At 60.6% G+C, this 27,744-nt stretch overlaps 2 protein-coding genes across 2 annotated transcripts; one reads left to right on the top strand and one right to left on the bottom strand.

Annotated features, from left to right (window-relative positions):
* Positions 1-89: 89 nt before the first annotated feature.
* LOC131583692 (basic proline-rich protein-like) lies at positions 90-4,469 on the bottom strand. Its single transcript, XM_058848088.1, has 3 exons — positions 2,968-4,469; positions 1,321-2,873; positions 90-223 (listed from the first exon to the last, which is right to left on the bottom strand). Exons 1-3 carry the CDS (start codon positions 4,467-4,469, stop codon positions 90-92), a joined length of 3,189 nt encoding a protein of 1,062 aa, XP_058704071.1.
* Positions 3,218-26,918, top strand: BCORL1 (BCL6 corepressor like 1). Its single transcript, XM_058847530.1, has 14 exons — positions 3,218-3,249; positions 10,514-10,652; positions 12,970-13,060; positions 13,308-15,872; positions 16,178-16,352; positions 16,819-16,899; positions 17,055-17,498; positions 19,460-19,689; positions 19,788-19,994; positions 20,072-20,238; positions 20,363-20,508; positions 21,371-21,448; positions 24,728-24,881; positions 25,887-26,918. The coding sequence occupies exons 2-14, from the start codon at positions 10,567-10,569 to the stop codon at positions 26,161-26,163; spliced, it is 4,701 nt and encodes a 1,566-aa protein (XP_058703513.1). The 5' UTR covers positions 3,218-3,249; positions 10,514-10,566; the 3' UTR covers positions 26,164-26,918.
* The last annotated feature ends 826 nt before the right edge of the window (positions 26,919-27,744 follow it).

Here is a 27,744-nt window from a genome sequence, read left to right on the forward strand (position 1 = left end):
GGAGCAGCAGTGACAAAAGCAGCAGCAGCAGTACTGCAGGCCAGGTCAGAGCTGTGGTGGCCCAGGGGAGCAGAGCAGGCAGGGGACACTCAGGTCAGGGGCTGCCCTGAGCGCTCGAAGGGCTCACGGGTGCCCTTGGAGCTCGGCAGGAGTCCCCGGGAGGGTGGTGTGGAGGAAATGCCGAGGTGAGGCAGCAGCTGGGGCTGCCCACAGCTGGGGGGTCCTGTGGGACGTGGCCCCAGGATGGAGGGGAGGTAAAGGAGCCCCCAGCTCCCCCTGCAGCACGAGGCCCGGCGTGATTCCCTTGAGGAATTACCAATGAGGGCTCCTTTATCATATTTTCTCTGTGACAGATCATTCCCATTGGCATTTCTTCAAGTTAGTCCATGACTGGTACCTGATTAGCTCCACTCCCTGATGGAGAATGTCCCTTATTCCCCAGACTTCCCATTTCCCTGGAACATGAGAGCCGCAGAATTTTTCACCATCACCTTTTAAAGTCCTTTGGTGCAATTTATCCCATCCGGAAGATTTTAGAGGTTCTAATTAAATGGGGCAGGAGCAGTGGCGTGTTGGAGGATGTGATGGTGGGATGCAGAGCTCTCCCAGTCAGCACTGTGCAACCCTGGGTGCGATTCCTGCAGGGATGGGGTGAGGCAGCTGCAGGATGAGGCTGTTACTCAAACTGTCTGTTTTTAATTGCACCAGGATGCAAATAAGGCAGGTCCTTATGAACCTGGGGTCATGTGCCTGTCTCAGGCCGTGCCAGCCTGGCTTTCTGACCATCACCCAGCCTGAAATGCCTCTTGGAGCACCTCTTTTACCCACAGACTAGCTGGAGGCAACAGTGGGAAAAGGTTCAATACAATGTGGAGAAGCGGAGTAATTCCCCTCTGCAGGAAAAGCTTCCTCCCTCACGGCCTTCCTCGGTGGAGCCCTGGCTCTCTGCCTTCCCACGGTTCTGGCAGCCCCATGTTTCACCCCGCCACCCCTCACGGCGCTGTCTACAATTCCCGAATCTCATGCCCCACAAGCTCAGCGCTCTTCTGCCCACAGACCCTTGCCCCAAACCGCTCTCCAAGCCCCCACGCCCCCAAAAGGGGGACGGGCCGTCTCCTGCCCCAGGCTGCCGTGGCCTTTTCTGCAAAAAAATAGAGCTCCATCTCCGTGTGAGATGGTTTTTCCTCTCCTTAGGCACTGAAAAGGTTTGGGGCTGAGGCTGCAGAGGACTCTCCCGGCAGGTGACATCAGGGTGTGGCTGCCGCCCCAGATGTGCCCAGATGTGTCTGGGGGTGGCCGCACCCTGGAGCACGTGCCCACCTCCCGGAGGCCCCGGCCATGGCAACGCTGAACTGAGAAGAGACTTCGCCATCGGATGGACCAAACCGGGGGAGCAAACGGGTCCTGCGGGGCTGAGGGCTGCACGGACCCCACGGAGATCAGCAGCGGAGCCCACCGGGGTCCGAGCAGCCCGCCGCGGGCGCGGGACGGTGACATCCGCCAGCCGCCCCGGCGCCCACGGATGATCGCGGGCCGCGGTCACCGCAGCACCGCCCCGCTCCGAGCCCACCCCGCAGCCCTGCGGGGCCCGGCCCCGGGAAGCCCCCGGCCCCTGCCCGCCCCCGGGGCCGCTCCCCGCCGGAGCGCGGTGCCGCCGCACGGGCACGGGGGGACACCGCGGCGGCACCGCGCCCCCCGCCCCGGGACCGGCCGGTCCTGCCCGTCCCCGCGCAGCCCCCGCGCCGCGGGCCGGGTCCCGCCCTCTCCTCCGGGTCGTGCAGGAGCGGGGACCCCCGCGGCCCCCCCCGGCTGCCGGTACGCGGGGGCCGGGCGGAGGGGGCGCGGCGGGGCCGGGGCGAGGGGCCGCGGGAGAGGAGCGGGCACGGGGCGGTGCTGCGCGGGGCCCGGCACAGCCCGGGGCGGCGTGGCCGGGCAGGGCCGGGCCGGGCAGCCGGTGCCCGCACGGCGGGGCCGCGCCAGGGCGCTGCGAGGCCGCCGGTCTCCGAGGCCCGTGCGGGCGCCGGGGGCGGCGCGGCCCCGGGCCGGGCGAGGCTGTCAGCGCCGGGGCGGTGCGGGACGGTGCGGGTCGGGCCTGGCCGGGCACCGCGGGGGGTGCGGCGGCCTCCGGGCCTGCGGGCCCCGGTGCCGCGGGCGGGGGCCGGTGACAAACTTGCGGCCGCCGCACCGTGCCGCGCCGCGCCGCTCGGTGTCCCGCATGGCGCGGGGGTGGCGCCTCGACCCCCGCCCCGCAGCGCTGCGCGCCCCGCGGGGCACCGAGCCGGCGGGGGGAGCGGGCCCGGGGGGGGTCACCCGTCGGCAGCGTCGCCGGGCTGGGGGACCACACGCCCACCTGGGCTGGGCAGGCGGGTCCGCGTTGTCCCAACTGGCCCCGGCCCCGCTGCGCCCGGGGACACCCACCCCCATCCCCCCCGCGGCCGCGCCCGGCGGTGGGCACGGGGAGGGGGGTACCGGGCGGAGGGCAACGGGGCGGGGGGCAGCGGGGGGCGTCGGGCACCGGGGCTGAGGACTGTAGGGCTGGGGACATCGGGACTGCGGGCACCGGGGCTGCGTGCGCCGCGCTCGCCGTGCGCTGCCCGTCCGGCTCTGCCCGCTGTCGGGCGCCCGGCGCTGCCCGGGCGTGGAGCGAGCGCCCGCCCCCGCTGCCGCCTCCTCCTCCATCCCTCTCCTCCCCCCGGTGCGGAGCGAGCGTCGCTCCCCGGTGCGGGAGCCGGTGCCCCGGCGCGGGGTCGGGCGGGCGTGTGTGTGTGTGCGGGGCGTGTGCGCGTTGGGCTCCCCCCGTGCCGAGCCGCTCCGCTCCGTGCCGTGCCGTGCCGTGCCGAACCCCGGGCGCGGCGGCCTCCCGCCCCCCGCCCCTCCCGGGGCCGCGCCGGGCGCGGAGCCCCCTCCCTCCCTCCTCGCGCTCCCTCCCTCGTTCCCTCCCCGCGCCCGCCCGTTCCCTCTCCGGACCGGCCCCCCCGCGCGGGCCGGGGCGCGCGGCACGCCGGGACCCGCAGTCCGCGGGGCGGCTCGGCGGCTCCCGGCCCCGGCGGGCGGACTACGGCTCCCGGCAGCCCGCGCGGCCGCGGCTCGCTCTCGCCCTCACACTCCGGCTGCCGCTGCCAGTGTCTCCTCCGCCGCCGCCGCTGCCGCCGAACCGCCGCTCGCAGCGCCCGGGGTCCGACCCGCCGCCTGGGGCAGGGGCCCGCCCCGGCCCGCCGCCCCCCGCCGCCCGCCCGCCTCGGGAAGCAGGTGCGTACCGACCGCCCCGCGCCGCCCCGCGCTGGACCCCGGCCCCCGCTGCCCGGGCACCCCGGGCCCGCGCCGCCCCGCACCCACGGCACACGGGGGCAGGCGGGGGGGAGCGGGTGGCCCGACCCTCCCCTCCCGGCCGTCCGGACGGGATCTCCATGGAAACGGTCCCGGGACACCCCCGGGGGCGGCGGTGGGGCGGCGCGGGGGGGGGCTGTGCGGGCTGTGGGGGGACGGCGACGTCCTGCGGCGGGACAGCGGCGGGGGCGCGGCGGGCACTGACAGCGCCGGGCGGGGGGCAGCGGGCGGCGGCGGCGGCTCCGCTCCCCGCCCCGCGACGGCGCGGCGGTGCCGCTGCCCTGCCCGGCACGGCTGCTCCGGCTCCGGCACCGGCGGCACCTGCCGCTGCCGGGGCGGTGCGGGGGGTCTCGCGGCGGGGCGGGGCGGCCGCGCAGCGCGGCGCTCCCGGGGCGGCGGTGGGACGGCGGCGCCCGGCGCTCGCGGAGTTTGGCGGCGTGGCCCGAGCCCGCCCCGGCCGCCGCCGTGCCCGGGGCCGGTTCGGCTGCGGGTGCCGGCCGGCCGGGTGCCGGGCGGTGGCGGAAGAGCCCTCCCCGGGGGCAGCGCGGCCGCCGCCACCTCCGTGTCCGGGGCTGCCCCGGTGCGGCAGCGCGGGGACCCGGCCGCGGCTGCCGAGGCTGCGGGACGCTCCGCCGGGGAGCGGCCCCGGGGGCAACTGTTGAGCCGGGGGCTGCGGGAGCGGGCGCGGGGCAGCTCCGCGGGGCCCGGCCCCCGGCAAGGCTGCGGGGTGCGGGGCGAAGCCCCCGGAGCGGCCGTGAGGCCGCCGCGTCCCGGGCAGGGGGGGCTGCCTGCCCCGCGGGGCCCCGGAGGCGGCGCGGGGCCGCGGGCCGGGCCGTGGCCTCGCGGGGCTCGGGAGCGGGACGTGCCGCGCCTCGGGCGGGGGGCTCGCCGGGGAAGCCCCGCGGAGCCGGCCCCGGGGCGGGCTGCGGCCGGGGCCGGGGCGGTGCCGCTCCGCGCCGACGCCCCCCGGCGCCCGGGGCGGGGCGGCCGGTCCCCCGCCCGTGCCCACGGTGATGGCCGGGCAGCGGCAGGACCGGCTGAGGGAGGCGGCGCTTCCTGCCGCCCTCACCGGGGAGGAAACCAGCCCTCCCGCGGCAGCGTGCCGGTACCGGGAGGGGTCCTGGCTCCTCGGCGAGCGACATCCGTGCCCTCATCCCAGCCTGGGTGAGGCCGGTTCAGAGCGGCACCGGGAAAAGGTCCGTCACGCTAAAATAGAGACGAAGTGAGTTTCTCCTGTCACAGAGCATCCGCTCTCTGGCACCCTCATCCCCTGGAGTCTGGGGGTGAGTGCTAGGGCAGGGCCGGTGCATCCCGTGCCCTTCGCAGCTCCTCTGCATCTTTTTGGCCCTGTTTGCAGCAGCCTTCCCTTCTCTTCCCTTTCTTCTCCTCCCTTCCCTTCCCTTCCCGCTGTGCCGCTTCCATTGCCCTGGCCGCCCTTTGGGTTTAGGTGGTCCCAGTGGCAGCACTGGCGGGAGGCTGCCAGTCGAGGACAGCGGCTGCATCGCTGTCACCTGGGTCTGGAGGCGCATTCCGGGTGTCAGAGCCCAGGCTCCAGCGCGGTTTGGCCTTCAGAGCTGCCCTTGGGACCCCCGGACTCTGGAGCACCAGTCTGGCTCCCAGGCATGGGAGGCTGCGCACTGCTTTTGGGGTTTTGGATGATATGCACCTTGTCAGAGATGTTTTTGAACATTATCATCCCTTAATGGCTCTTTTTCAGTCCTTAAAAATTTGTGGGCTTTGGTGGGGGCAGCTTTGGTTGTTGCAGACAAGCCAGGGTTTACTGACACCAGTTGTTCAGCAGCTGGGACCAATTATCACAGCACTGCCCAGTGTGCAGCAAACTTTTATTTTTTTCTGAAATAGGGATGGATTTTTTTCTTTTTTATTTCCAATTCATCGTGCCGAGGATCTATAATTACGTGTGGTGTTACTGTGTCTTTAAATCAGCTTAAGCAAATGCGTGTAGGCAAAGCCTGGCTCAGCTCCGCAGCGGCCGGGGCGGCTGTGCAGGCAGCGGGGACCAAACCCGGCTCGGGGCCGCCCTCGCCGGACACCGCTCTGCCCAGACAGCCCCAGAGGTGGCCTGACCCGTCCTTGCTGGATTTTGTGCCACTCTAGTCATTCCTGGTCTATTCTCCTACAGTTTCTGACCTCTGCATGAGTGGTAACATAACATAAGATAGACTGTTCTCTTTTTTTTTCAGTTTTCTTGTTTGAATTTTTCCCTTGTTGCATATCGTGCCCGCTGTGAGTCCTGTGATAGGGCCGTCATAGGTTCTTTGATTTAATTTTCGATTTAATTTTTAATTTTTTGCCAGCAGTTTACTGCACCGGGTTTTCCAAAGTGGTGCTCGGAGCTGAGGTGCTGGGGGCAGGTGTCAGGATCGGCGCTCGCTCCGGCCCTCTGCACCTCCAATGGACACCAGACCATCACATATCAAAACAAATAGAATTCCTTGCCTGCGTTACTAATGGCAACAAAGAATTGCCAAAGTGAACAAACTATGGCAAGGGAAGGAGACCTGCCTGTGGCTGCAGACCGTTCCCTTCTGGCCCACCTGTCCCCCAGGAAGAGCTGCAGGGCACATCCCACCTCATCCTGCTGCTCCCGCTCCTGTCAGAGTGGCCAGCTGTGCTCTGAGCGCTGAATGCCACCCAGGTTTCCAGCAGCTGACCTCGTTTTATATTTTGTAGCCATCCAGGGTATAAACCCCCCTTCCTTAGAGGTTTTGCTGCTCTGGGAATGAATGTTTCAAAGGTGTCTCCCGCGGGTGTGTTTCCAGGGTCAAAGTGCATTGCTCCCGGCCTCCCACAGTGTCCCCTGGCCACAGGAGCCACACGCTGCTGTGGGAGGGCAACCTCGGCATCCTCCGCATCTCCTGCTGCCGAGGGATGTGGGAGCCTTTCTCTGTTCCATACCCTAGGGCTGGGAAGTCCTTTTCCTTCCTGTGTGCCAGCACGGATGGAGGCACCACGGCCTGGGCAGCGATTACTGTGTCCATAAAGGCTGTGGAGCAGCTGAGCTGCACCAAGTGACCCGCACTGGGATTCCTGGAGCCAGCTCATGCTGTGGCTGCCACTCATGCGGGGGGAAAGGCAAAGCTGATGTTCCCCTTGGTGAACTCGTGCCGTGGTCTGAGCTCTCTGCCAGCAGTGGGGCGCATTGCTGCCTGTTGGGTCTTTGCTTGGTGCTCTCCCACCTCAGTTGGGGATGATGTGCCTGCCCAGAGCAGGCAGAGGGAATCCTTGTGCTAGGAGGGTTGAGAGGATTGGCTGCTGGGTGTTTCAGTGCTGTCAGCTCCCACCTGCCTAGGCAGGGTGCAGCGGGACACTGTCCATGTCTCGGTGTGCAGCTCCTGTGCTGGGGCTGGCATGGAGGAGAGGAAGGGTAAGCTTCTGGAAATCCAAGTGGTTTTAGTAGTTGGAAATACATAGAGCAGGAAAATACGTGGAAAGCCTTTTGTGGGGGATCAAGGCAGTGTGGTCCCACAGAGCGGTGTGTTTGCACCTTGTAGAAGTGATTGGCACAGGCTGTCTCTGGGAGGAGCAGGAAAAGCCCCTTCCTGCAGTGCTAGGCCTGGCTCCGCTGCAGGTGCTGTAAGGTGGATGCTGTAGGAGGTCATGGCTCTGGGTAATCTGATCAAAGTGAGTTAGACCAGGTGGCAACATAGTTGTGACATCTGTGAGGGCAAACACCAACAGCACCAAACTCCCCAGAGAGAAGCAAACCCTTGGCTATCTGTGACCGGCAGGTTGATGTCAGCCCAAGAAGTTGATTTACGTGTTTGCCAATGCAAGCACTTGAGGAGATGAGAGTTGTCAGGCTGGGGACCTGATGGGGCCAAGGGATCACTGTCACTGCAAGAAGAGTGTGGTTTGTGGCAGGATGGCTTCAGGATCTACTTTGCAACCCCTTTGCAACACTGGGGTGGGAGGTGTGACTGTGAGGGGCTGCGGGAAACAATTAGGCAGCTTCACTTCAGGCAACTCACATGGGGATCCCCAAGAGCCAGGGAACAGACAGGGTTTAGTCAGCGTGGAAATGATGGGCTTAATTCTTGTCAGTAGTGGGAGCTGGTGGGGGAATGCTGGGGGAGCCTGTCCTGGAGCTCTTGCTCGGCCTGCCCTGAAATGATGGTTGTCTTGGCACTGTTGGGTTTTCATTCCAAGGAGGACTTGTCTAGAGATAATGGTTAAAAAACATCCATTCCTGAAGAACTTCATCTCAGGAAACTTGTTTCCATCACTGGACAGCAATATTTCAGAAGAGTTAATCCAAGGGAGCTTCCATGGGTAGCCAAGTCATCACTAACCTGAGTAAAAGCACGCTTTCACTGCAAGGAAAACATCTGCTTTGCTTTTCCTGGAGCCTGGAAGAGGCGGGTTTGCAGAGCAGCATCGTTTCCTTTAGCGAAACGATGAGATGTGTTGCCTTAATGAACAAAATCCCCTTTTTTTTCGATTCACCCTGGCAGTCCCACTGCAGACCTCTCGGAGGGCTTGTCATTGGAGGCGGGCGTGTTCAGCACCTTCCTCGCTCACGATTCTTAGGGCACGTTCTGTTTCGGGAGGTGAAGGTGCTTTAATACCACATCAGCTTCCCCACGCAGAATGCCTCGATGTTCTTACTTCATTCTAAACTCGTTTTCCTTGGCGTTAATTAGAATTGGCTGAACACCTATTTAGCTAAATCAAAATAAGACTGTGGTTTCATATACACTTCCTTTGGCAGACGTTGTGGATTAAGTAGACTCTGTGCCAGGCTCTGCCCTCTCTCCCTCTTGGTGAAGCTGATCCAGGAGCTGGTATGGGTTAAAACCAGTCCAGTCAGGAAAAAAAATAAAGGAAAAAAGAATGTTTTAAACAGAGATCAACTCCCTGGTCAAGTTTACTGGGGTACTGCAGGGCTTCAGTGACATGACTGAAGGGGTGAGGGAAGAGAAAGGCTTCAACAGTTTCTCAACAGCTTCTTCTGCTTGAAGACAGGCATGTGAAGCCATGCCCTAGTTGTGTTCTCCAAGGGTTTCCTACGAGTTTAATTACATCCCTTTAATGTCGCTTCCAGCTGCACCAGTGGAGATGGGAGATGTGCTCGCTTTCCTTGTGCCGACTCGGCTGACAGTGTTCTGACCCGGGGAGGCTGCAGTTGCTCTCCCTGGCTCAGTGTTGCATTGGGAGGCTGCTCATCCCTGCATTTCCCAGTAAACTTCCCGGTCTGCCTTTTTAAGGATGCTGTTGCTCCACTGGTTTGTGCTTGAACCCACGTCTGGTGCTTGGCCCCTGTCTTATTCCTTCTCTGAGTTCATATCTGGATTCTTTTTCTTTTCTGTTCTTCGTTCCCTGTGAAATGCCTGTCTTTGGCATGTGTCCCGCTTGGTCTGTAGAGGACAGAGGCCAAGAATCCACGAAACAGTGTTGATCTCCGTTGCTGTGTCCTCCCCGCTCTCCTCCTGTGGCCGTCGTTCCGGCTCTTCTGGCCAGCTCTTACTCGAGCACTCCAAACGTGCTGTTTCTTCCAGCTCCTCGTAGCACCCCATTATCACTGCTCCCTTGCCAGCCCTGTTCCGGGGTCACGCCTGATCTCTGCTTGTCCCCAGCTCCGCGCCGTGCAGCCTCACGCATCCCCTTCCCCCGTTGCACAGAAGGTCCCTTTTGATTCCTCCTGGAACATCTGTCCTGCTGCTGTGCTCGGGGGCAGAACCTTCCTCCTCCCCTTCTTTCAGTTTAGCCTAAGATGGTGAAATCCCCGCAGATTGTTTGTTCCCCTATTTCCTTTATGTTGCATTTCTCTCCAAGCATCGAAAGACTCCTCCCCTTCCTGCTCCAAGCCACCTCGTTCTCTTTGGGTATGACCCTGCTCTCTGCCTCGGCGTCTGCCCGTCTCCCCCATCGCTGCTGAGGATTTCTCCTGTCTCACAGTGTGTGTTTTTAGCAGGTTTCCCCTCTTCCCCTGACCTCTGATTTCCGTACACTGTTTGCTCACTTGTGCCCTCGTACGTGCAGATGGGTCCGTCGCTTTCTCTTTGGCACAGCAGCTGCCTTGCCCCCGTTTCTCCCGTGTGCCTGGCCCCTTTTTCCTCCTCCTCCTCGGATCGCCACCGGCACGTTCGGGCTGCAGCGAGGACACCCGGCAGCAGCTGCGCTCGGAAGAGCCGCTCACAGCCGCGGCTTGTCCCTCGCCGGCCGCCGGGTCCCTGTGTGCCTCCTCTCATGGCACAAGCTGCTGCTTGTCCCGTGCAGAGCTGGTGTCGCCAGGAGTTTGTCAGGGAAGAGACAACCGACAGAGATTGGGAATCACGTGCTGCTTCCAGCTAATTCCCACTCCCACCGCTGCACCGAGAGCGTTGCCGTGGCTCTGTGCCTGCTTTACCTTCAGGGTTTAGTATTTCCCTGAACATCCTTGACAGCATCTCTCGCCCTTTTGCAGTCAGTCCTGCTTGGTTTGGCCGAGTCCACTTGTTAGCACAGGAGATGCTGCCTTCCTCCTGTGCCTTTTCCCTGGAGCAGGAGAGCTTCTCAATGCTCCAGCACCCAGCGCTGCACGATTGGCTGCAACGCTCTCCCCTGAAAGCTCCACCCAGCCGACACTGCCTCATGGATGCTCCTGAATCTCTGGATTCCCTCTCGTTTTCCACCCATAACTCCAAAGGAAACCAGCACCTTCCTCACAGAAGGAGGGGATAAACCCTTGGCAGCACCACTGGCAAACCTCTGCTCCCTCCAGGAGCCCTGAGCTGAGGAGAGACCCTCCTTGTTTGAGGCTTTGCTCCTAGGACCTGCCATGGGCTGCTTTAGGAGAGTCCTGTGCAGCCTTGGAGTTTCAGTGCTGTAAAAGACCATCACCTTGTACAGCTCTGCTTGGTGTCTTCTGGTGCTGGAGGTTCCTCTGGAGGAGAAGAAAAGTGGGGGGAATGTTTCAAAGAATGCCTGAGTGTGCGAAGACACTTGTGTGAAACTCTGTGGTAGCCAGTGGCTTCTTGGCAAGAACACTGTTTAATGAAGGATGAGTGGACAGTGGATTCTGTCCAAGGGAACTGCTGATTCCTCCTAGCCCTCTTCCAGAGCTGTGGTGTGCCGGGGTGTTGTTCCCCATCTGCCTGGCAGCAAAGTTGGGGATGAGTTTTCTGAAAGTGGTTGAATCGATCATCCCGAGGAGAGTTCCCAACCCTCCATTTCCCTTTTGCAGGCAGAGTGGTCCCTGGAGCCCCAGCAGGTTCTGGAGGGTGAGGAGCAGCTGTCATGATCTCTACAGCACCTCTGTACAGCGGGGTGCACAACTGGACCAGCACAGAGCGGATTCGCATGTGTGGCCTCAACGAGGAGAGGTGAGGTGCGTGCGCGGCGCCAGGGGAAGGGAGGCACGAGAAAGCCACTGAGGCATCTGGAGAGGCTGTGGGAAGGGAGCTGGTGCTGACTCAACCCCTTTTACTGGGGTCTGAAATGGCCTGAAGCACAGATGAGCCCCAGGGTGGAGTTGGATGTATTGGATATGCTGGCATTCCGGGAGGGTCCCCACATCCCGTGCTCCAGCGAGGAGTGAGGATCTGTTGGCCCTGTGTGGTTACGTTGCCTCCACAGCTTTGATGCTGACGAGACCAAGTTGTCTGCATGTGCTGTTGGCTTCACTAGACCTGTGCTCTCAATGGCCAAGGAAGGGAAAGAGCTTGAACTAAAAGCTTTTGGTGACCCACGAGGGTTTGTGCCAACCAAATGATCAGATGGGAGGGCTGTGACTTGCCACCAAACAGATTAGGGAGGATTAGTGGCTGGGAGGTAGGATTGATCAAGCCAAACTCTCTGGCTGTGTATTGCCTGTTCATTCCCGTGGCTCAGGGGTCTTATTCTCAAAACCGACTGGTCTGTGGCTTCCTCAAGGCCACGGCGTCTGTTCCATGCATTTTCCCAAGCCGGGGAAGGTTATGTGCGCAGAGGCAGCGTGTGGCTGTCACTGCTGGCCGCGGGTGCCGAGGGTTTTGGCGGGTGTCCCCCGAGGCCGGTGCAGCAGCGGTGGGCAGGGACGAGCCCCAGGTCTGGCTCGGGCAGAGCTGATCTGCCGCCCGCAGCACCTCCGGGCACCCTGTGACCCGCAGATAAGGGCTGAGCTGGCGATACCCGCCGAGCCTCTCGCCGCTGCTCCGACCTCACAATAGGCGTCAAACCGAGAGATGTCTGGGCAGGCCGGGGAGCTGCGGCCGGGCGCTCTCTCGTCCCCGATGCCCATCTCATTCCTTGGGCCCCGTCTGTGCCCGCGGCATCGCCACTGCCCCGGGAGGAGCCCCGGGAGGAGCCCCGGGAGGAGCCCCGGCAGGGCCGGGAGGAGCCCCGGGAGGAGCCCCCGCAGGAGCCCCGGCAGGAGCCCCGGCAGGAGCCCCGGCAGGGCCGGGAGGAGCCCCGGGAGGAGCCCCGGGAGGAGCCCCCGCAGGAGCCCCGGCAGGAGCCCCGGCAGGGCCGGGAGGAGCCCCGGGAGGAGCCCCGGGAGGACCGGGAGGAGCCCCGAGAGGAGCCCCGGCAGGGCCGGGCGGAGCCCACGCAGCGCCCTCAGGGCTGCTCGGGGGGAGCCGGGCAGGGGGTCCCGCCGGCCCTGCGGGTAGCGGGGGGCCGGGAAGCTCCGGGAAGCTCCGGGAAGCGCCGGGAAGCTCCGGGAAGCTCCGGGAGCTCCGTGCCCGGGCGGGCCCCGCGGGCGGGCGGCTGCGCTCGGGCTCCCCCTCGCGCTCGGCCCAGGCCCCGCTCCGGGACCCCGCGACCCCCGCCCGCTCCGGCCCCTCGGGCCCCTCACACGGGCCCGGCCGCCATCCCCGCCCGCGGCCTGTGACGGGCGGGCCCCGCAGCCCCGAGGGAGCCCCGGGAGGCACCGACCACGATGTCACCGAGTGAAGGTCGGTGGGGATGGCACGGAAACAGCCCCCGGCAGGGTCCCGGCTGTGCGGGTACAGAGCAGCGTCCTGGGGCTGAGGCAGCCCAGAGTGAGGTCCTGGTGCAAAGGGGATGTGACAGGGCCCAGCACTGGGGGTGCTGAGTCCAAAGACAAATCGTGTGCCCACAGCTCTGTGTCTGTGACTGCTGTGAAGGCTCAGGATGTAAGAAGCAAATCCGGCTGAAATTATGTCATCAACAGAATCCAAACTTGATCTGTTTTGTGCTGGCACTAACAGCTTGTCCCAAGCAAAACACCAGGGATGTGCTGTCCGGTGAATACCACTGGGGAAGGAGTGTTCCAAGGAGGTCACAGTCCTTGTTCTGAATCCAGACTTTCCACTAAGCAATCACATTCCAGAGACCAGGGGTCCAGACATGCTGGCCAGCAGGACATGGCACATCGGGATGGCTGGGCTGGGGGTCCCAGGACAGGGAGGAAGCAGGAGGAACGGGAATGAGGAGCTGCCTGTGGAGGAAGAGGAAAGCAGGATGAGACTCAGGGGAGGATGGAAAGGTGTGGTGGGACAGAATGGGAAACAGAGGGGACAGGAGCAGGTGTGTGGCACCAGGCTGTGACACTGGGGAAGGCTGGGCTGGCCCATGATGAGGCTGGGTGACCATGGGTAAGGTACAGCTGCTCCACTGTCCCACACAGGGACAGGGAGAGGTGGGATTCTGGGAGGGTATTTTGGGGTTTCGTAATGCTGTGTCTTCTTCCTCACCTAGGAGAGCCCCCATTTCTGATGAGGAGTCAAAAACGAGCAGCTCCCAGCACTTGGGGTCTCAAGAGTTTTGTGTCAGCAGCAGCCTTTCCGAGGTGAGTTCTTTGCCTGCGCAGCTGGGTCCAAGGAGGCCATTCCCTGATGGAATAGGCCAAGGAGGAGCATTTTTACTAATGGATTCACGGACTCCTTGAGAGGGATGCAGTGAGGCAAAGCCGTGCTCTCCTTTGGGCAGAGCTGTTGGCTGGTTTTGCCTCTGTGTCTGGGGTGGGCAGATGCTTCCTGCTTCCCTGGGTGCCACTTGCACAGCTCCCAAGAACAGCCTCTCCCCTCTTGCTGCAGGTGGAGCTCACAGCAGTCAGCGGTGGTGGCAGCAGTGCCCAGGGACTGGATGCTGATGGCAAGGTGGAGGAAAAGCTTGGACCCAAACTGGAGGAGCAGCCACCCGATCCCAACCCAAACCTGGAGTGTGTGGGAAAGACTGTGACAGATGACACCCTGGGCCCTCTGGCAGGACAGGGGGATGGCAGAGGGCAGGAGCCAGCGACCCCCAGAGCCGTGGAGCAGGAGAGCAGTGGTGCTGATGCTGCCTGGACACCAGCAGATCCTCCCAGCGACAAGCAGGCTGATGCTGCCCCAGCCTGCCCCGTGGCTCCTGAGACTGAGCCTGCTGGGAATGAGAAAGCCCCCCCGAGCACTGCAGCACAAGGGCCAGGCGTGCTGGCAGAGGGGACATTGTCTGTGGTCGTCTCCAGCTGCAACACCTCTGCCTCCACTCCCGCCACCTTCACATTGAACAGGGTTTGCTTTCCCCCCTCTCAGGCCCCTGCTATGCAAAAGCTGCCCCTGTCCTTCCAGGCTGGGGCTGTGCTGAGCCCGAGCCAGTCTCTGGTGTACATCCCCCCGCCCAGCTGCGGGCAGCCGCTCAGCGTGGCCACGCTCCCGGCCGCCCTGGGGGTCTCCTCCACACTCACCCTCCCCGTCCTGCCTTCCTACCTGCACGAGCGTTGCCTACCAGGCATTATCGCTTCCCCAGAGCTGCGTTCCTACCCCTACACCTTCTCTGTCACCAGGCCCTTGGCGTCAGATGCCAAAGTGGTGTCTGTGGAGGTGAATCAGCTCAGCTGCCCCCCGCCCTCGGGTGGAAGCAGTGCCCAGCCCGCAGCTGAGAGCGCTCCCCTGTCCAGCAGTGGCCTGGCCCTGCCCTCCAGCCAGGCTCTGCCGGCAGCACCAGCAGCAAGTGGGAGCACCGCTCCCTCCTCTGGCACCGCCGTGCAGGCCAGAGCCCCGGCAGCTCCTGAGCCACATGCACCGGGGGCTGCCACTTCCCTGTCTCCTCTGAAGTCCCCTCCCCAGCTAGAGCGTGAGATGGTCTCGTCCCCAGAGTGCAGTGAGATGCCTCTCGATCTCTCCTCCAAGTCCAACCGCCAGAAGCTGCCTCCGCCCAGCCAGCGCAAGACTCCCCCCATGCCCATCCTCACCCCCGTGCACACCAGCGGCAAAGCGCTGCTCACCACCGTCCTCTCCAAGTCCCAGCGTGCGGCACAGGCCACGGGCAGCAGTGTCACCTCCTGCCTCGGCACCGCCCCGCCCTTGGTCATCTTTCCCGAGTTCCTGCGCAACGGCGAGCAGGGCTCCTGGGTGAAGAACACCACGCTCATCAGCACCATTCCCGGCACTTACGTCGGCGTCGCCAACCCGGTGCCGGCCTCGCTGCTGCTCAGCAAGGATGCCGGCGTGAGCCTCAGCAGAGACCCGCGCCACCTGCCCAAGCAGGAGCCCATCTCCATCATTGACCAGGGCGAGCCCCGCGGCGCCGGCGTTCCCTGTGGGAAGAAAGCCAACCAGGTTGGCACAGAAGGGCACCAGGATCCTGCCAGGAGACCTCTTCACGGCAGAGTTGCTCCAGGAGCTCCCTTGTGTCAGTCCAAGGACATCGCCACCTGGAATCCTGTCCAGGGAAGTGTGTACCCGCGATGCCCCGTCAATGGAAAACCTTCCAATCCTCAACTTCTGCCTCTGGGCTGGTCTCCGTACCATCAAACCCCGCTGCTTTCCATCGGTATCTCCACGGCAGGACAGCTGCCCCTGAACCAGAGCGGCCCCTGCAAGCCAGCCGTGGCGGGCGAGCTGCCGGCGTTCGCGAGCGTGCAGCCCGCCGAGCCCAGCGCGGCCGCACAGAGCCTGCCCGAGGGGCTGCCCCGGCTCCCGCCTCAGGAACAGGATGCTGCGGCCAAGAGCAAGAGCTGCCAGGCCTTGCCCAAGCCCTGTGAGGAGCCGGCTAACCCAGCACCGCTGGAGGCCGGTCCGGTTCTCCAGACCGGCGCCTTGGATGGGAAAGGGGGGAAGGGGAAGCTGGACAACACTCCGAAGAGTCAGGAGTGCACTCGGCCAGAGGCTGACTCCGGTCAGGAGAGCAACGCACAGACTGAGGCTCCCCAGGGGAGCTGTAGCCTCAAACAGTCGGATGCAAAACCCAAAAACCAAGTGTTAGCGGCGTATCTGTCACACGACGTGCCAACGGCTGGGCAGCAGGGCCTGCGAATGGTGCCGGACGCACCCATGGATGGGCAGCGCAAGGAGCCGGGCTGCGAGGGCTCCCAGGAGCCGCCGGCCACGGAGCACACACCGTGTGTGCAGCAGGTGGATCTGTGCAGGGTCAAGAAGGAGCGAGTGGAGTGCGACGTGTCCTTTCCCTGCCTGCGGGCTGGGACGGCTCCCCAGGCCTTCCCCGAGGCCAAGCTCAAAGGAACGGGGCAAATCAAGCAGGAGGGTGGCACACGCTGCAAGGGCAAGCGGCAGCATGACGGGGACACCAGGCAGAGCCACAAGAGACTGAAGTGTCAAGGGCAGGACAGCGAGGAGTCCCCAAGCAAGTCAGGAAGCAGGGGCGTGCACGGCCGGAAGGTGCGTAGGATGGGATGGGCTGGGAGCGCTGGGTCACCTCAAAGGTGGGGCTGGGGGGAGGAGGGAGCTCTCATGGGGGGACAGCTGAGGGCACAGGGCTTGCTACCTGTGCTCCTGGGCATTCCCTGGCTGTGGGGAATGTACCTTGCTGTGTTGCAAGATGTCCAGGGCAAAAATGTATCTGGAGTGTCAAAAAAGCTGGAAGGCACCAGCGTAATCAGTGGAGATGGAGTTTTGTCCTTCTTGTGCTGCTCCAGCTCAGTCAGTGGGAAGCTCCAACTTCAGCCCATGTCCTCCCTTCACAGTGGCAAAAACACCACGACAATCCACATGAGCCTGGCAAGCAGGAAGGCCGGGAAGGCCGAGGCAGCCTGGGTGCCAGCACAGATCACAACAGCCTCAGGGTAAAGCGCAAGCGTAGGAGGCCGGCGAAGACGGAGTGCCCATCTCCGGCTCACCGTGGAGGTGGCCACGAGGAAGGTACTCTTGGGAATGGCAGTGGGTTCCTGCAGGGTCAGGCTGCCCTAGGGGCCAAACTGCTGCTCTCCTGAAGCCACATGCCCTCTGGAGCTGGGTTGGGATCCAAAACAGAGCTGCAGCATGATCAGACTCCCCGAATAGAGGTTGGGAGGAACCTTAAAGCTCATCCTGTTCCACCCTGCTGCCATGGGCAGAGGCACCTTCCACTAGACCAGGTTGCTCCTGGTCGAGCCTGGCCTTGGATGTTTCCAGGGATGGTGCATCCCCCACCTCTCTGGAGAACCTGTGCCAGTGTTTTACCACCCTCATTTTCAAAAACTTCTTCCCTATGTCCATTCTAAAGCAACCTCAGTTCAATTAAAAACTGTCCCCCTTGGGACATAGCCCCTGCTATGGTGACACTGCACTGCCCTTCCCGCATCACAGGTCTGTGATCTGTTTTCTCTAAGCTCGGTTTTCCTCCCAGGTTACTTGGAGAAGAAGCCCAAGAACAATTTCCGGGATTTCATTCCGGTGGTGCTGAGCAGCCGGACGCGCAGTCAGTCGGGTGAGTCGGTGCCCAGGCTGCCGGTGACAGTCCCGGCTGGACTGGGAGCATTCCCTTTTCACATCACCTTCTCCCTGCATTTTGTCCTGCTTTGAGGCTTTGCCTTGTGGATCCTCTTGGCTTTTTTGTCAGCTAGAAATTCCACTTTTTTGCAGGAAGCATTGCTGGCTCTTCTGCTGGTGTGACGGGAGAGTGCGATGTGAGCGGTCAGGAGATTTTACCATTGCTGGAGGAGGATCAGGAGGAAGAGGAGGAGGAGGAGGAGGAGGAGGAGGAGGAGGAGGAGACATCCTTGAAACATTGCAAGCTGCGCAAATCCCACAGGACATCCCGCTGCCACAGCCGCAGGGACAGGGACAGGTCTGTGTCTGAGAGGAGCAGCTGTCACACGAGGAGGACCCGGGAGCTGACCTGGAGAGCAGAATCACCCAGGCAGCTGTGGGAGCCCAATGAGGAGGAGGAGGAGGAGGAGGATGGCCACATCAAAAGGAAGAAAAGGAGACGGCAGAAAAGTCGGAAATACCAGACAGGAGAATACCTGACTGAGCGGGAGGAGGAGCAAGTGGGATATCCCCACCGGAGGCGGAAATCCAAAGCAGGTACAACCTGGGAAGGGGGTTCTGGTACTAAACTGGGAACCAGCGTGGGAATTTTTTGTTTGTTATGTGCAGAATTTTTGGGGGGAATTTGGTTTTCTTTTTTTTTTTTTTGTGATGATGAAACTCCCTCACTTTTAATGACTGGTGGCTGCAGCATGGGCTGCTTCCATCGATCAGCTCTTCTTTCAAAAACATTTACAGTAAATTCCAGAGCAGTAAACAGCAATTTATGTGGCTAATTAGCCACTGATCTTACCCTTGGATTAAGACAGAGGGCGTGGGAAAACGAGAATGGGACGAGGTAGCAGAGTGGAATATTTCTGGACAAGCAGGGCCCCAGGGAGCCGTGCTCTGCAATCTGTGCTAGCGCAGGGGGATGCAGAGCCATCCCGATCCAGCTAGGCTGCTCTTGGCTTTGTCTTGCTCTATGAGGGCCACTTGCAGGCTTGCACCAGGGAGCACAAGGGCGAGAGGATTAGCAGCAGGGAAGTGATGGGGGAACCCCCGCTGTGGTTTGTAGGGGTGAGGAGAAGCACGCTGTGCCCACCTCTGCTCTGCCACTGCTCCTGCGCCTTCCCCCTCCACTGCCAGACCCTCTGTGAAACCTAAATCCGTGGTGAGCCCATCCCTGAGGGCAGCAGTGTCTGCAGCCCCCTCTCCCTGTGCAGGGACAGGCTGTGGGACCTGTCCAGCGGAGCTGTGGCTCGGTGTGTGCTGGCACTTGGCTGTGGCTGTAGCTATGTCCAGTCACACGGGTGACTCCAGGAGGAAAGTTGTCATGGCAGCACTGTGCCAGCCCTCTGCGTGCTTGGGCTGTGCTCTTGGAGGGCATGAAGTGGCCACAGCCACACCGGAGCTCAGAGCTGTGCTCCTCAGGTGCTGCCGGGGGCTGTGGGGAGCAGGGCTGGCTTGAGTCCTCCCAGCAGCTGCTATCTGCTCCAGCACAGCGCTACACTATCCTGCCGTGTCTGGGAACCTCTGCCAGACCAGGAACAAAGTTTCCAGTCTTGGCAACTCAGGGGCACTTTCAGGATGCCTTCTATTCAGAACAGGAGCCTGGAAGGAGCTTTGAGTGCAGTGGCATTCAGGAGGGTTTGCCCAGCAGCTTTACCACGTATGTTAAGAGTCTCTGTCTGTCTGTCCAGCTTCCCTCAGAGGCTGCTGACTCAGCTCTCAGATAGGGGACCTGCAGTAGCTGGGATTCAGAAGCTGTGGCCTGGAGCCACCTCCAGTGGCAGTGGAGTCCTGAAGTTCTCTCCATGCTGTGCAAAGTCCTTTCCTCTGTCTCTTTTTAACCGATCTCTTCCTCATTTCATGGAGTGCCTCTAAGTCTTGTGCTGCAGGATTGGGTGAGCAGGATTCCTCCATTCTGGGAAGACAAGGCTGGATTTCCCTTGAGGAATCCTGGTGCTTCCTAGCTGGATGCATGTTAATGAGAACTTAAATGTGCTCCTTAACTTCAGGGGAAGATGTGAGAGGGCAAGGCAGGGCCTGTTATGTTTAGGCAGCAAGCACTGAGTGTTCACAGACAGCTGCTGCTCGTCCTGCCTCTCTAAGACACATCCCAATGAATCCTGTTCCTGTCTTCCCTTGGGTGTCCCATGTACATGCTGAGTCCATCCAGATGGGAGAATCTGGGTGTTCGCTCTGCTTCTCCTTCCCGCAGTGCCCCTGCCCTGAGGCTGGATTTAGAATCATGGAACCTCAGAAAGGTTGGAAGGGACCTTAAAGCTCATCCACTTTCATCCCCTGCCATGGGCAGGGACACCTGCCACTATCCCAGGGTGTTCCAAGCCCTGTCCAGCATGGCCTTGGACACTTTCAGGGATGAGGCAGCCACAGCTTCTCTGATTCCTGTGCAGCTCTCAGAGATGGACAGTTTGTCTTGCAGAGGTGGCAGAGGTCTGGGTGACCTTCAGTGTGGTACCTCCTGAAGCTCCTCATTCACATTTCTCCTTTAGATTGCAGGCACCGGAAGCAGAAGGAGCAAGGGAAGGGCAAAGGCACAGAGCTACAGCTGAGGAGCAGGCTATCCCCATCCCCCCGGAAACCTCAAGGACGCACGGACTTTCGGAATGGCTTCTTCCTGGAGCACTCCGACAGCTCTCCTGTCCAGGAAGAGCTGGAGAAACCATCAGGAAAACGCAAATGTAAAACCAAACACCTGGCAGGGATCTGTGACGAGGGGAAGGTATGGCTTGAACGGATGAGTGGAACACGTGAGGAGAGAAGGGAACTCCCGTGAGTCATGGCCACATGGGCCAATGAGTTCTATTCCTTTCTCTCCAGGGGAAAGGCTGCTGCAACCAGCCCAAAATGTGCTCTCTGAAGAAGCCCCAGGACTTGTGGACACTTTGTAAGTCCCACCGGGCCAGCCCAGGGAGCTCCCCTGAGCTGCCCCCGGCCCAGAACGTTCCTCCCGGGGCTCGGCGGCTGATTGTGAACAAGAACGCGGGGGAGACGCTCCTGCAGCGAGCAGCTCGCCTGGGCTACAAGGTGAGTCCTGTGTCCTCCTGCGCGTGCCCTGCTGCCCCAGCCGGGCTGGCTGTCACAGCCGTGCTCTTGCTGTACAGGACGTGGTGCTGTACTGCCTGCAGAAGAAGAGCAGCGACGTGAACCACCACGACAACGCGGGCTACACGGCCCTGCACGAGGCCTGCGCGCGCGGCTGGATCGACATCCTGCACATCCTGCTCCAGCACGGCGCCAACGTCAACTGCAGCGCCCAGGATGGCACCAGGTGAGCCAGGGCAGCGTGGGGCAGGGGGCAGGGTGGGCTCTTCACGTTGGTCATCACTAGATGGATCTTAACCCAAACCAGAGCATTTCCTTAGCGAGCTCCCGGTCCCTTTCTGCCCTTGCAGGCCTATCCATGATGCAGTAGCGAATGACAACCTGGAAACCATGTGGCTTCTCCTTTCCTATGGTGCTGATCCCACTCTGGCCACATACTCTGGGCAGACAGCAGTGAAGCTGGCCACCAGCGATGTGATGAAGCGCTTCCTCTGTGGTGAGTGCCAGGCCTGGGGTCACAGTGCTCCAGACCTTCCCTCTGGCAGCATACAGGGCCAAATCTGGGTGTAAAAGGGCCTGAGCAGAAAATGACTCAGTCTTTAGCTCTGTCCTGTCACACAAGCATGTTTTTACCGCCCAAACTTTAATTATACAATTGTGTTTCCTGTAGAAGATATAAGCCACTTTTCAGTTTTCAGTGTGCAAGGAGATGGCTGTGCTGTGGTCACACAACTAAAGACAGTGCTCTGCTTGGAGATGCTGTTCCACAGTCCCTGGTTCTACTATTTAACCTAAGGGAACAGATTTTTGTTGGCAAATAATGCTGCCTTCTCTGGCAAAAGAGCCCTGCCCAAATGCTGCTGCTGGCAGAAGGGGCTGCTTTGGATCCCTGTGGCTGCGTTCAGTGCCATTTGTGTACACACAAGATGAGTGTTGTGGCTTCTCCACAACAGCAAGGAAGGGACAGCCAGAGGTGGCTCCCAGACAGAGAAAAGAAAGAAAATCCCCAGTGTAGAAAAAAATCTGTTTGCCCACTGACTTTGTGAGCTCCTCCAGGCTCAACTACTCACACAAGTTTAGGGGATGGTGATTTGGAGCTCAGGACTGCTCTAGGAATCTTTCCTTCCAAGCCACTTCACACTGTCTGTTGTTTTCCCTTTTCAGCTCCCATGTCCTGGCTGGGGGCCTGGGGTGATGCCCACTCCTGAGCGGGGACACCCTTCCTGCAGCCGTGGTTCAGTTTTGCCATAATGCCGAGTGGGAAATGCAGCAGGGGTGAAGCAGCTCCCCCTGGATCTGAGGATGAGCACACCAGGATGATGCTTTGAGCATTAACCCTCTCTGTTTCCCCTCTCTAGATTACCTGTCAGACCTGCAGGGCCGCAGTGATGGAGACCCTGGGACAGCCTGGGATTTCTACAGCAGCTCCGTGCTCGGTGAGTGCAGCGTGGGCCGGGCTGGCGGCAGCAGGGCAGGAGGTGAAGCTGTGTAAAACTCATTCCCTCGGGTTTGGCCACATCCCTCCCTCCTCATGCTTTGGACCTTATTGTGGTGATACGTGCTGGGAGTTGCTCCTGGAAGGGTCTTTTTGGGAAGCTGAATGTGTGCATCCATTCGAGCGCAGGACTGGGGATTCCTGAGGTCTTTGGCTGTCGATCCCAAGTGTGTCATTCTTGGAGCAGTTCTTGTTGCTCCCCTGCTAACCAGTCACCAAGGAAGGTGAAAGACAAGTGTGTCCTTCATTCCTTCGAGGTGTAGAAGTCTTGAACTTCCAGGTTCCCAGAGCTGCCCATCCCTCTCCCCTGCTTTGGAGGGGAGATGTTCATCCAGGGGAGGTCCTGTTCTTACAACACCAGGCATTCTTCCCAGTGAAGGGCTGACTTCTGCCTTTACTGTCACTTCTCAAAACTGTGGTTACAGTGGAAGATGTTCTGGATCTGGCATGGGCCTGCAGCACACTGGAGTCCCTCCAGCCTCTTCCAAGTTCAGCACTCCCGAGCCCTCCGTAAGGACTTGGAGCATTTATGCTGGCAGGCTGAGAGGCTGCCTGTTGATTGTAGTTGCTCACCTTCATAACTTCCACCATGCTTCTAGAAACAAAAACAAATTCAGGAGGATACTCTTGGTAGAGGACTTGTCCTTGGAGGACCCTGATGTCTTTCCATTCCAGAACAGGAGAAATTCTGTACTCCTGAGAGCTCTGTTTGTAGGCTGCTGCACCTCAGCCCTGCCAAGGGAACAGTTCAAACCTCAGCCTCCTTCCTCAGAATTTCTCACTCTCAAAGCTGTCACAAGTGTTTTCAAAGAAGAATAGCTGTTCTTTGTGATTTTTTTAAAGATACTACCCCTCTTGATTTATCACTAATTCCCTGCCGCCCCATCCATGGGGCATTCCCATTGCTGCCTTTGGGAGGCTGCCTGGCAAGGCAGGAGCTAACACAGCTGGGAAGTGATCCCTTACCCTGCCAGGCCTCCTTCCAGCAGGCACGAGAAGGGACCCTCCTCCCCATCATCCTGGGATCAGTTAGAGCAGCAGCAGCTGTGGTGCCAGCCCTGCGTCACCTGCGCCGTGCCAGGCGCTGCTGCCGGACACTGCCAGAGCCGCAGAAAGAGCAGGATGCCCCAGCCTGGAACATGGGTTGCTTTCTTTACAGCCTGTTTACTGTGTGTCCTGGAATGTCCCTTTCTGGCTCAGGTACCTCAGCAGTCGCCTCAGGTCACCTGGAACAGGTACAGCTCAGGGCAGGGGAGTACCTGGTTCTGCTCTGGAATAACCGAGCTGCTCTCAATCATCACGGGCAGCAAACAGCTCTTCTCCTCCAGTGGATCAGTCCTTTGAAATCTGCCTTTCCATCAGCTCCACCAGCTGAAGCACTGGACATCCCTCAGGATACAGGAGAAATCCCTGGCCCTGCTTGAGCTGTTCCTATTCTTTGAGACAGGAATGCTGTCCACATTTTCCTTGAGGTCTGCAACTCTCTGGAGACAGAAGGATAATGAAGGAAGCCAGGGTGTGGGATCTCTGAGGTGTGGAAAATCCATCAGTGTCCTGTGCTTGGTGCTGCTGGAGCTCCAGACACAAAGTCCCAGTCCGGGATTTGTCTCCACCTGGGACAGGCATTGTTGTGCCTGGTACAGAATGTTCCTGTCCTTGTCCCAGCCTCTGCACGGGCAGACGGACAGGACTGAGCTTTCAGGACAGACAGCAAGCCCTATTTTTGCCACATTAAATGCATTTAATTATTTTTTCTGAGTTCCTCAGGAAATCTGAGGCTTTTCAGTGATGGCATCTGAGCTTCGCTAGCAGCAACATTGGATCAATAACCATGTCACTTATTTTTGTCCTATTCTACAGCAAATTTGGACAATTTCAGCACCCTGTTTTGTAGAGATTTTTTTTCCCTTGACAGCACTAGGAAATAACTGTTTTTCCCCCAAGACCCTGCCTGAGCCAGTGTCTCCTGTCATCTGCTGTTGTTCCTCCGTTGGAATCCCACTCGTGCTGGGTGAGCAGCTGGGTGTGTGAAGCTTCCTTGTGCAGCACACCAGAAGATTTTCCTTTTTTCAGCCTTTTCTCTTGTGTGTGGGGTTGAACTTTTGCATGATTGGTTTATTTGCTCAGGGGCACATTGGGTCTCACTGCTCCCTCTAGAATCTAAACTCTCTTACCTGGAAGTTTTTGGAGTTCTCCTGTATTATTTCAGTGGGACAACGCCACTCTGCAAACTTAACACTGTTCACACTTCTTCATAACAAAATCCAGGCAGCAAGCTTCTCTTCAACAGGAGCTTTTCAGATTTGTAAATAGGAAAGTTACCTGATTTTAAATGCTTTTGGATCCAGCCTGCTGTTCTCCATCCCCTCTGGACACAGATCCTGCTGGAGCTCAGATGCCTCCTGGAACACCCAGGCAAATTCTCTAAGTCATAGAATCATGCACTGGTTTGAGTTGAAAGGGACCTTAAAGACCATCTGATTCCACTCTTCCACCATGAGCAGGGACAGCTTCCACTGTCCCAGGTTGCTCCAAGCCCCAACCAACCTGGCCTTGGACACTTTCAGGGACGGGGCAGCCACAGCTGCTGTGAGCCCTGTGCTAAGGCCTCACCATTCTCACAGGGAAGAATTTCTGTATATCTACCTTAAATTTCCCCTCATGCTTGTTGCTTGATTGGATTAATCTCTGGTGGCACAGCCTTGCTGCCCTCACTGGGATGGGTGCTGGCTCCCCAGGATCATCTGCTGAGGGTTCTGAGGGTGGGATCTGGGTGGAGAAGCTCTGGAAGAGCAGAGTGCTCGCTGTGCCTTCCTTGGTATGGCCTGTGCAGGCAAAGCCTCTCCACATCCACCTGGCTGATCCAGGCTCTTCCAGGCTGAGGAGCTCCGTGCTGGCATGGGAGAGGAGCCAAGGTCATTTTGGAGAGAGTCTGGGGTCTACCATGGGGTGGCTCATGGTGCAGGCTGTGCTCTGTCCCACCTGAGCTTCCTGCCACGGCTCAGGATGTTGTCCCCACCTCACCTGGCCAGTGAGCCAGCAGTGCAGCCAGCGCTCCGTGCTCCTCTGGGACGAGGGGCTGCAGGGGAGCAGGTGGCTGCAGTTCTCACCTGGCTGTGGGAATGCTGTGGGGAGGTGCCCGGGGGGTCGTGGCAGTGGCCAGGGAGTGCCAGCACAGGCTGGGTGTGACTGAGCAGTGCCAACCTCTGTCCTGTTGCAGAGGGGAAGGACAGCATCGGCTGCGACCTGCTGCTCAACCCTCCAGGGAGCTCAGACCAGGAGGAAGAGGAGCAAGAAGCAGATAACTTCATGTTTGAGTTCTCAGACAAGCCACTGCTTCCCAGCTACAACCTCCAAGTGTCCGTCTCCCGGGGGTGAGTGCCTTTCCCTGGAGCACAGAGCAGGACCAGGGCTGGCTGCAGCCCTGGCACTTTGGTTGTTCCAGGGGTTAAGAGCTGCTCGTGTATCTTGGGTGGTTTTTTTTTCATGGAATCATGAAAATCAGAATCCCAGAAGGGTTTGGGTTGGGAAGGGCCTTACAGCTCATCCCGTTCCACCCCTCTGCTATGGGCAGGGGCACCTCCCATTACACCAGGGTGCTCCAAACCTCATCCAAGCTGGCCTTGGACATTTCCAAGGATGGGGCAGCCACAGCTGCTCTGGGCAGCAAAGGGAAGTTGTGGCTGTGGCACTGGGGAAGTTGGGGAAGCAGTGCCTGGCTTGGCACAGCCTGGAATGTTCTCATCAGGGCTCCCCCCAGCCTTCATGGCCAGGCACATCCTGCTGCCTTGAGTGTCCCTGTGCTGTACCAGGAAGCTCCCCTCTCTCATCCCTGTGATCCTGCTTCTAGCCCCATGTCCCTTTAGCAGCAGCTCACACTGATGGCTCTGAGATGGTTTCCCTTCCACCGTGGCTAAATCAGTCCCAGCACTGGAACAGCACTCCCACCTGCATTCCCCATGACACAGTGCCTGTTGCTGGGGCAAAGGGTGACTTGGAAGAGGCAGCAAACAAAGCACTGCTCTTCCATGCAGCGAATTTCTGTGCCTGACAGTGTTTGTCCATGCAGAGGGACACGTGCAGCATGCCCTCCAGCAATAAACCACACCAGAAGCTCCATTTCCTGACCATGTGGCTTATTCCTGGCAGGGAAGCTGCCAGGACCTTGTTGAAGGCAGGACTTTCACACCAGTGTCCCTGCCTAGCTGTGAGCGTTTTAAAAAGCTGTGACCTGTGAGGCCGTGATCAAACCCCAGTCCGTGGGCTCCTGGGGGAAAGCAGCACATGGAGAGCAGTGCCCGAGGGGAGGGACAGCGTGCCAGGAGGGTCTGCAGCCCTCTCCACCCCTATAACCCACCGTGCTCTTGCCATCCTCGCAGGCCCTGCAACTGGTTCCTGTTCTCTGATGTGCTCAAGCGGCTGAAGCTGTCCTCCCGCATATTCCAGGCCCGCTTCCCGCACTTGGAGGTGGCCACGCTGCCCCGGGCAGAGTTCCAGCGCCAGGTGTCCCTGAGCCAGGTGCTGGCACAGGAGGAGGTGCCGGCAAGCCCCGAGCTGGCGCCGGGCACGGCAGAGACTGTGGAGCTGGTGCACTACGAGCCCGAGCTGCTGCAGCTGCTGGGCTCGGTGGTGGAGTACCAGGCCTGGAGCAGCTGACGGGGACAGGCCACTCCCGGCATCACGAGGCAATAATAAGGACCAAGGGGAAGCAGCTCTCTCAGCGCCAGCAGCAGGGACCCGAGTCTTTGAGCAGCCGCTCCTACTCTCCTCAGGGTCTCCGCCAGCTGGGGAGGGAGGACCCTCGCCTCCAAGGACTTCCCGAGGTCCCCCGGCCACGAGCAGTGGCGGTCGCTGCCGCCTCATGCAGCTCCGGTGGGTGATGGAGCCCCTGCTCAGAGGGGCTCAATGGGGCAGCGAGGGGTGGGAGCCGCCGCCCCTCCCCACCGGACCCTACGGAACTGCGCCTTTCCGTTCGCCCTCCCCTTCCCAATGTCTTCCATAGTATTTATTTAATTAGTATTTAATTTGTAATGTTTTCTTTGTTTTTGCTGAGTCTGTATCACTGTGATGGTGAGCTCCGGGCTGTGGGATGAGGCCGTCCCCGCCCCTCTCCAGCGTGCCCCGAGGCCGGCCAGGCCCGGGGGTTCCCGTCCCTCCCCGGCCACAAGCCAGGGGACAGCCCCTTCCCTTGGCTTTGGAGCTGGCTCCCGCTGCCAGCGCTCAGCCGCAGCCGGGAACCAGCCCCACTGCTCCATCCTCTCCCGTGCTCCTTCCTCCATCTCATTCGTGCTGCTGCTCGCTGTCCCCGGCGGTGCCGCCGGGCAGGCGCAGCCCGCGGCCCCCAGCGCGTCCCCCGCTTCGGCAGCTTGTGCCCCGCTCCCGGAGCCGATCCCGGAGCCGCTCCCGGAGCCGCTCCCGGAGCCGATCCCGCAGCCGCTCCGTGCCCCGCGCCCGCCGCTGTCCCGGGATCCGCTCTGTGCGGGATCCGCTGTGTGCGGGAGCGGGCGCGGGCTGCTCTGCCTCGGGGCCGGTACAGTTTTATTGTACAGGTGCTAACAGGACTGAGGTCGGGACAATCGGGGGATTTCTGGCTCTCCCCGCTTGGCAGCGGGAGCCTTGGGTGAGTTTTTTTTGTTGGTTCGTTTTTTCTTTGTGTTGTGTTTCTCCCCAGCCAGGGCAGGCGTTTCCCCCCTTGGAGCCCTGCTGCCAGCCTTCCCCCGGGGGCCCGGCAGCACTTTCTTTAAGCCAAGGGTTTTTTGCCTTTGGGTGTGTATTCTGGTTGCTCTTTCTGATTTCTGTTTTATTATATGCAGCAACAGGCTGTGGTGTCAAAAACACTGATGTACAGAAAAAACCTGCATCAGGCTCCCTGGCTCCTGCCTTTTTTTCCGTGTCCAGGCAGATTTCTGTGTGTGTCAGCCTGAGTATGTGGCTCGGGGAAGGGAGAGGGGAAGTGGCCTGTGGGACCTGCAGGGCCCATGTGTCTGCACAGCTGGAAAAACAGGGAGCCTTCCCTGCTCCTCCCAGCTTCCTGCGTGACCCTGCTGCTGGGAACTCTGCAGCCAAGCCCAGCCATCCTCAAACACAGATGTCCGGGTAGCCCTGTCCGGCCCCAGCCCCACCAGCCCGTCCGTGGGGCAGCTGGTCCCTGGCTGGCTTTACTCACCCCTGAGGGAGCAGAGGGAGCTCAGGGCAGTGCTGTAGTTCTGTTTGTTTTCTCAGAAAGGGCTGCAGGAA

The sequence above is a fragment of the Poecile atricapillus genome, chromosome 12 (genome assembly GCF_030490865.1).
Source record: "Poecile atricapillus isolate bPoeAtr1 chromosome 12, bPoeAtr1.hap1, whole genome shotgun sequence".
Taxonomy (NCBI): domain Eukaryota; kingdom Metazoa; phylum Chordata; class Aves; order Passeriformes; family Paridae; genus Poecile; species Poecile atricapillus.

Bases quoted from the DNA above. Each gene is read 5' to 3' on its own strand.
- LOC131583692 (XM_058848088.1), bottom strand. From the start codon at position 4,469: ATGTCGCTCGCCGAGGAGCCAGGACCCCTCCCGGTACCGGCACGCTGC. The intron at 2,874-2,967 runs GTCCGGAGAGGG...CGGCCCCGGGAG, and splicing joins CGGCCCGCGCGGGGGGGCCG to GGGCGGGGGGCGGGAGGCCG. The intron at 224-1,320 runs GTGGGCACGTGC...CACGTCCCACAG, and splicing joins ATGGCCGGGGCCTCCGGGAG to GACCCCCCAGCTGTGGGCAG.
- BCORL1 (XM_058847530.1), top strand. From the start codon at position 10,567: ATGATCTCTACAGCACCTCTGTACAGCGGGGTGCACAACTGGACCAGC. The intron at 20,509-21,370 runs GTGAGTGCCAGG...TCCCCTCTCTAG, and splicing joins GATGAAGCGCTTCCTCTGTG to ATTACCTGTCAGACCTGCAG. The intron at 24,882-25,886 runs GTGAGTGCCTTT...CCATCCTCGCAG, and splicing joins CAAGTGTCCGTCTCCCGGGG to GCCCTGCAACTGGTTCCTGT.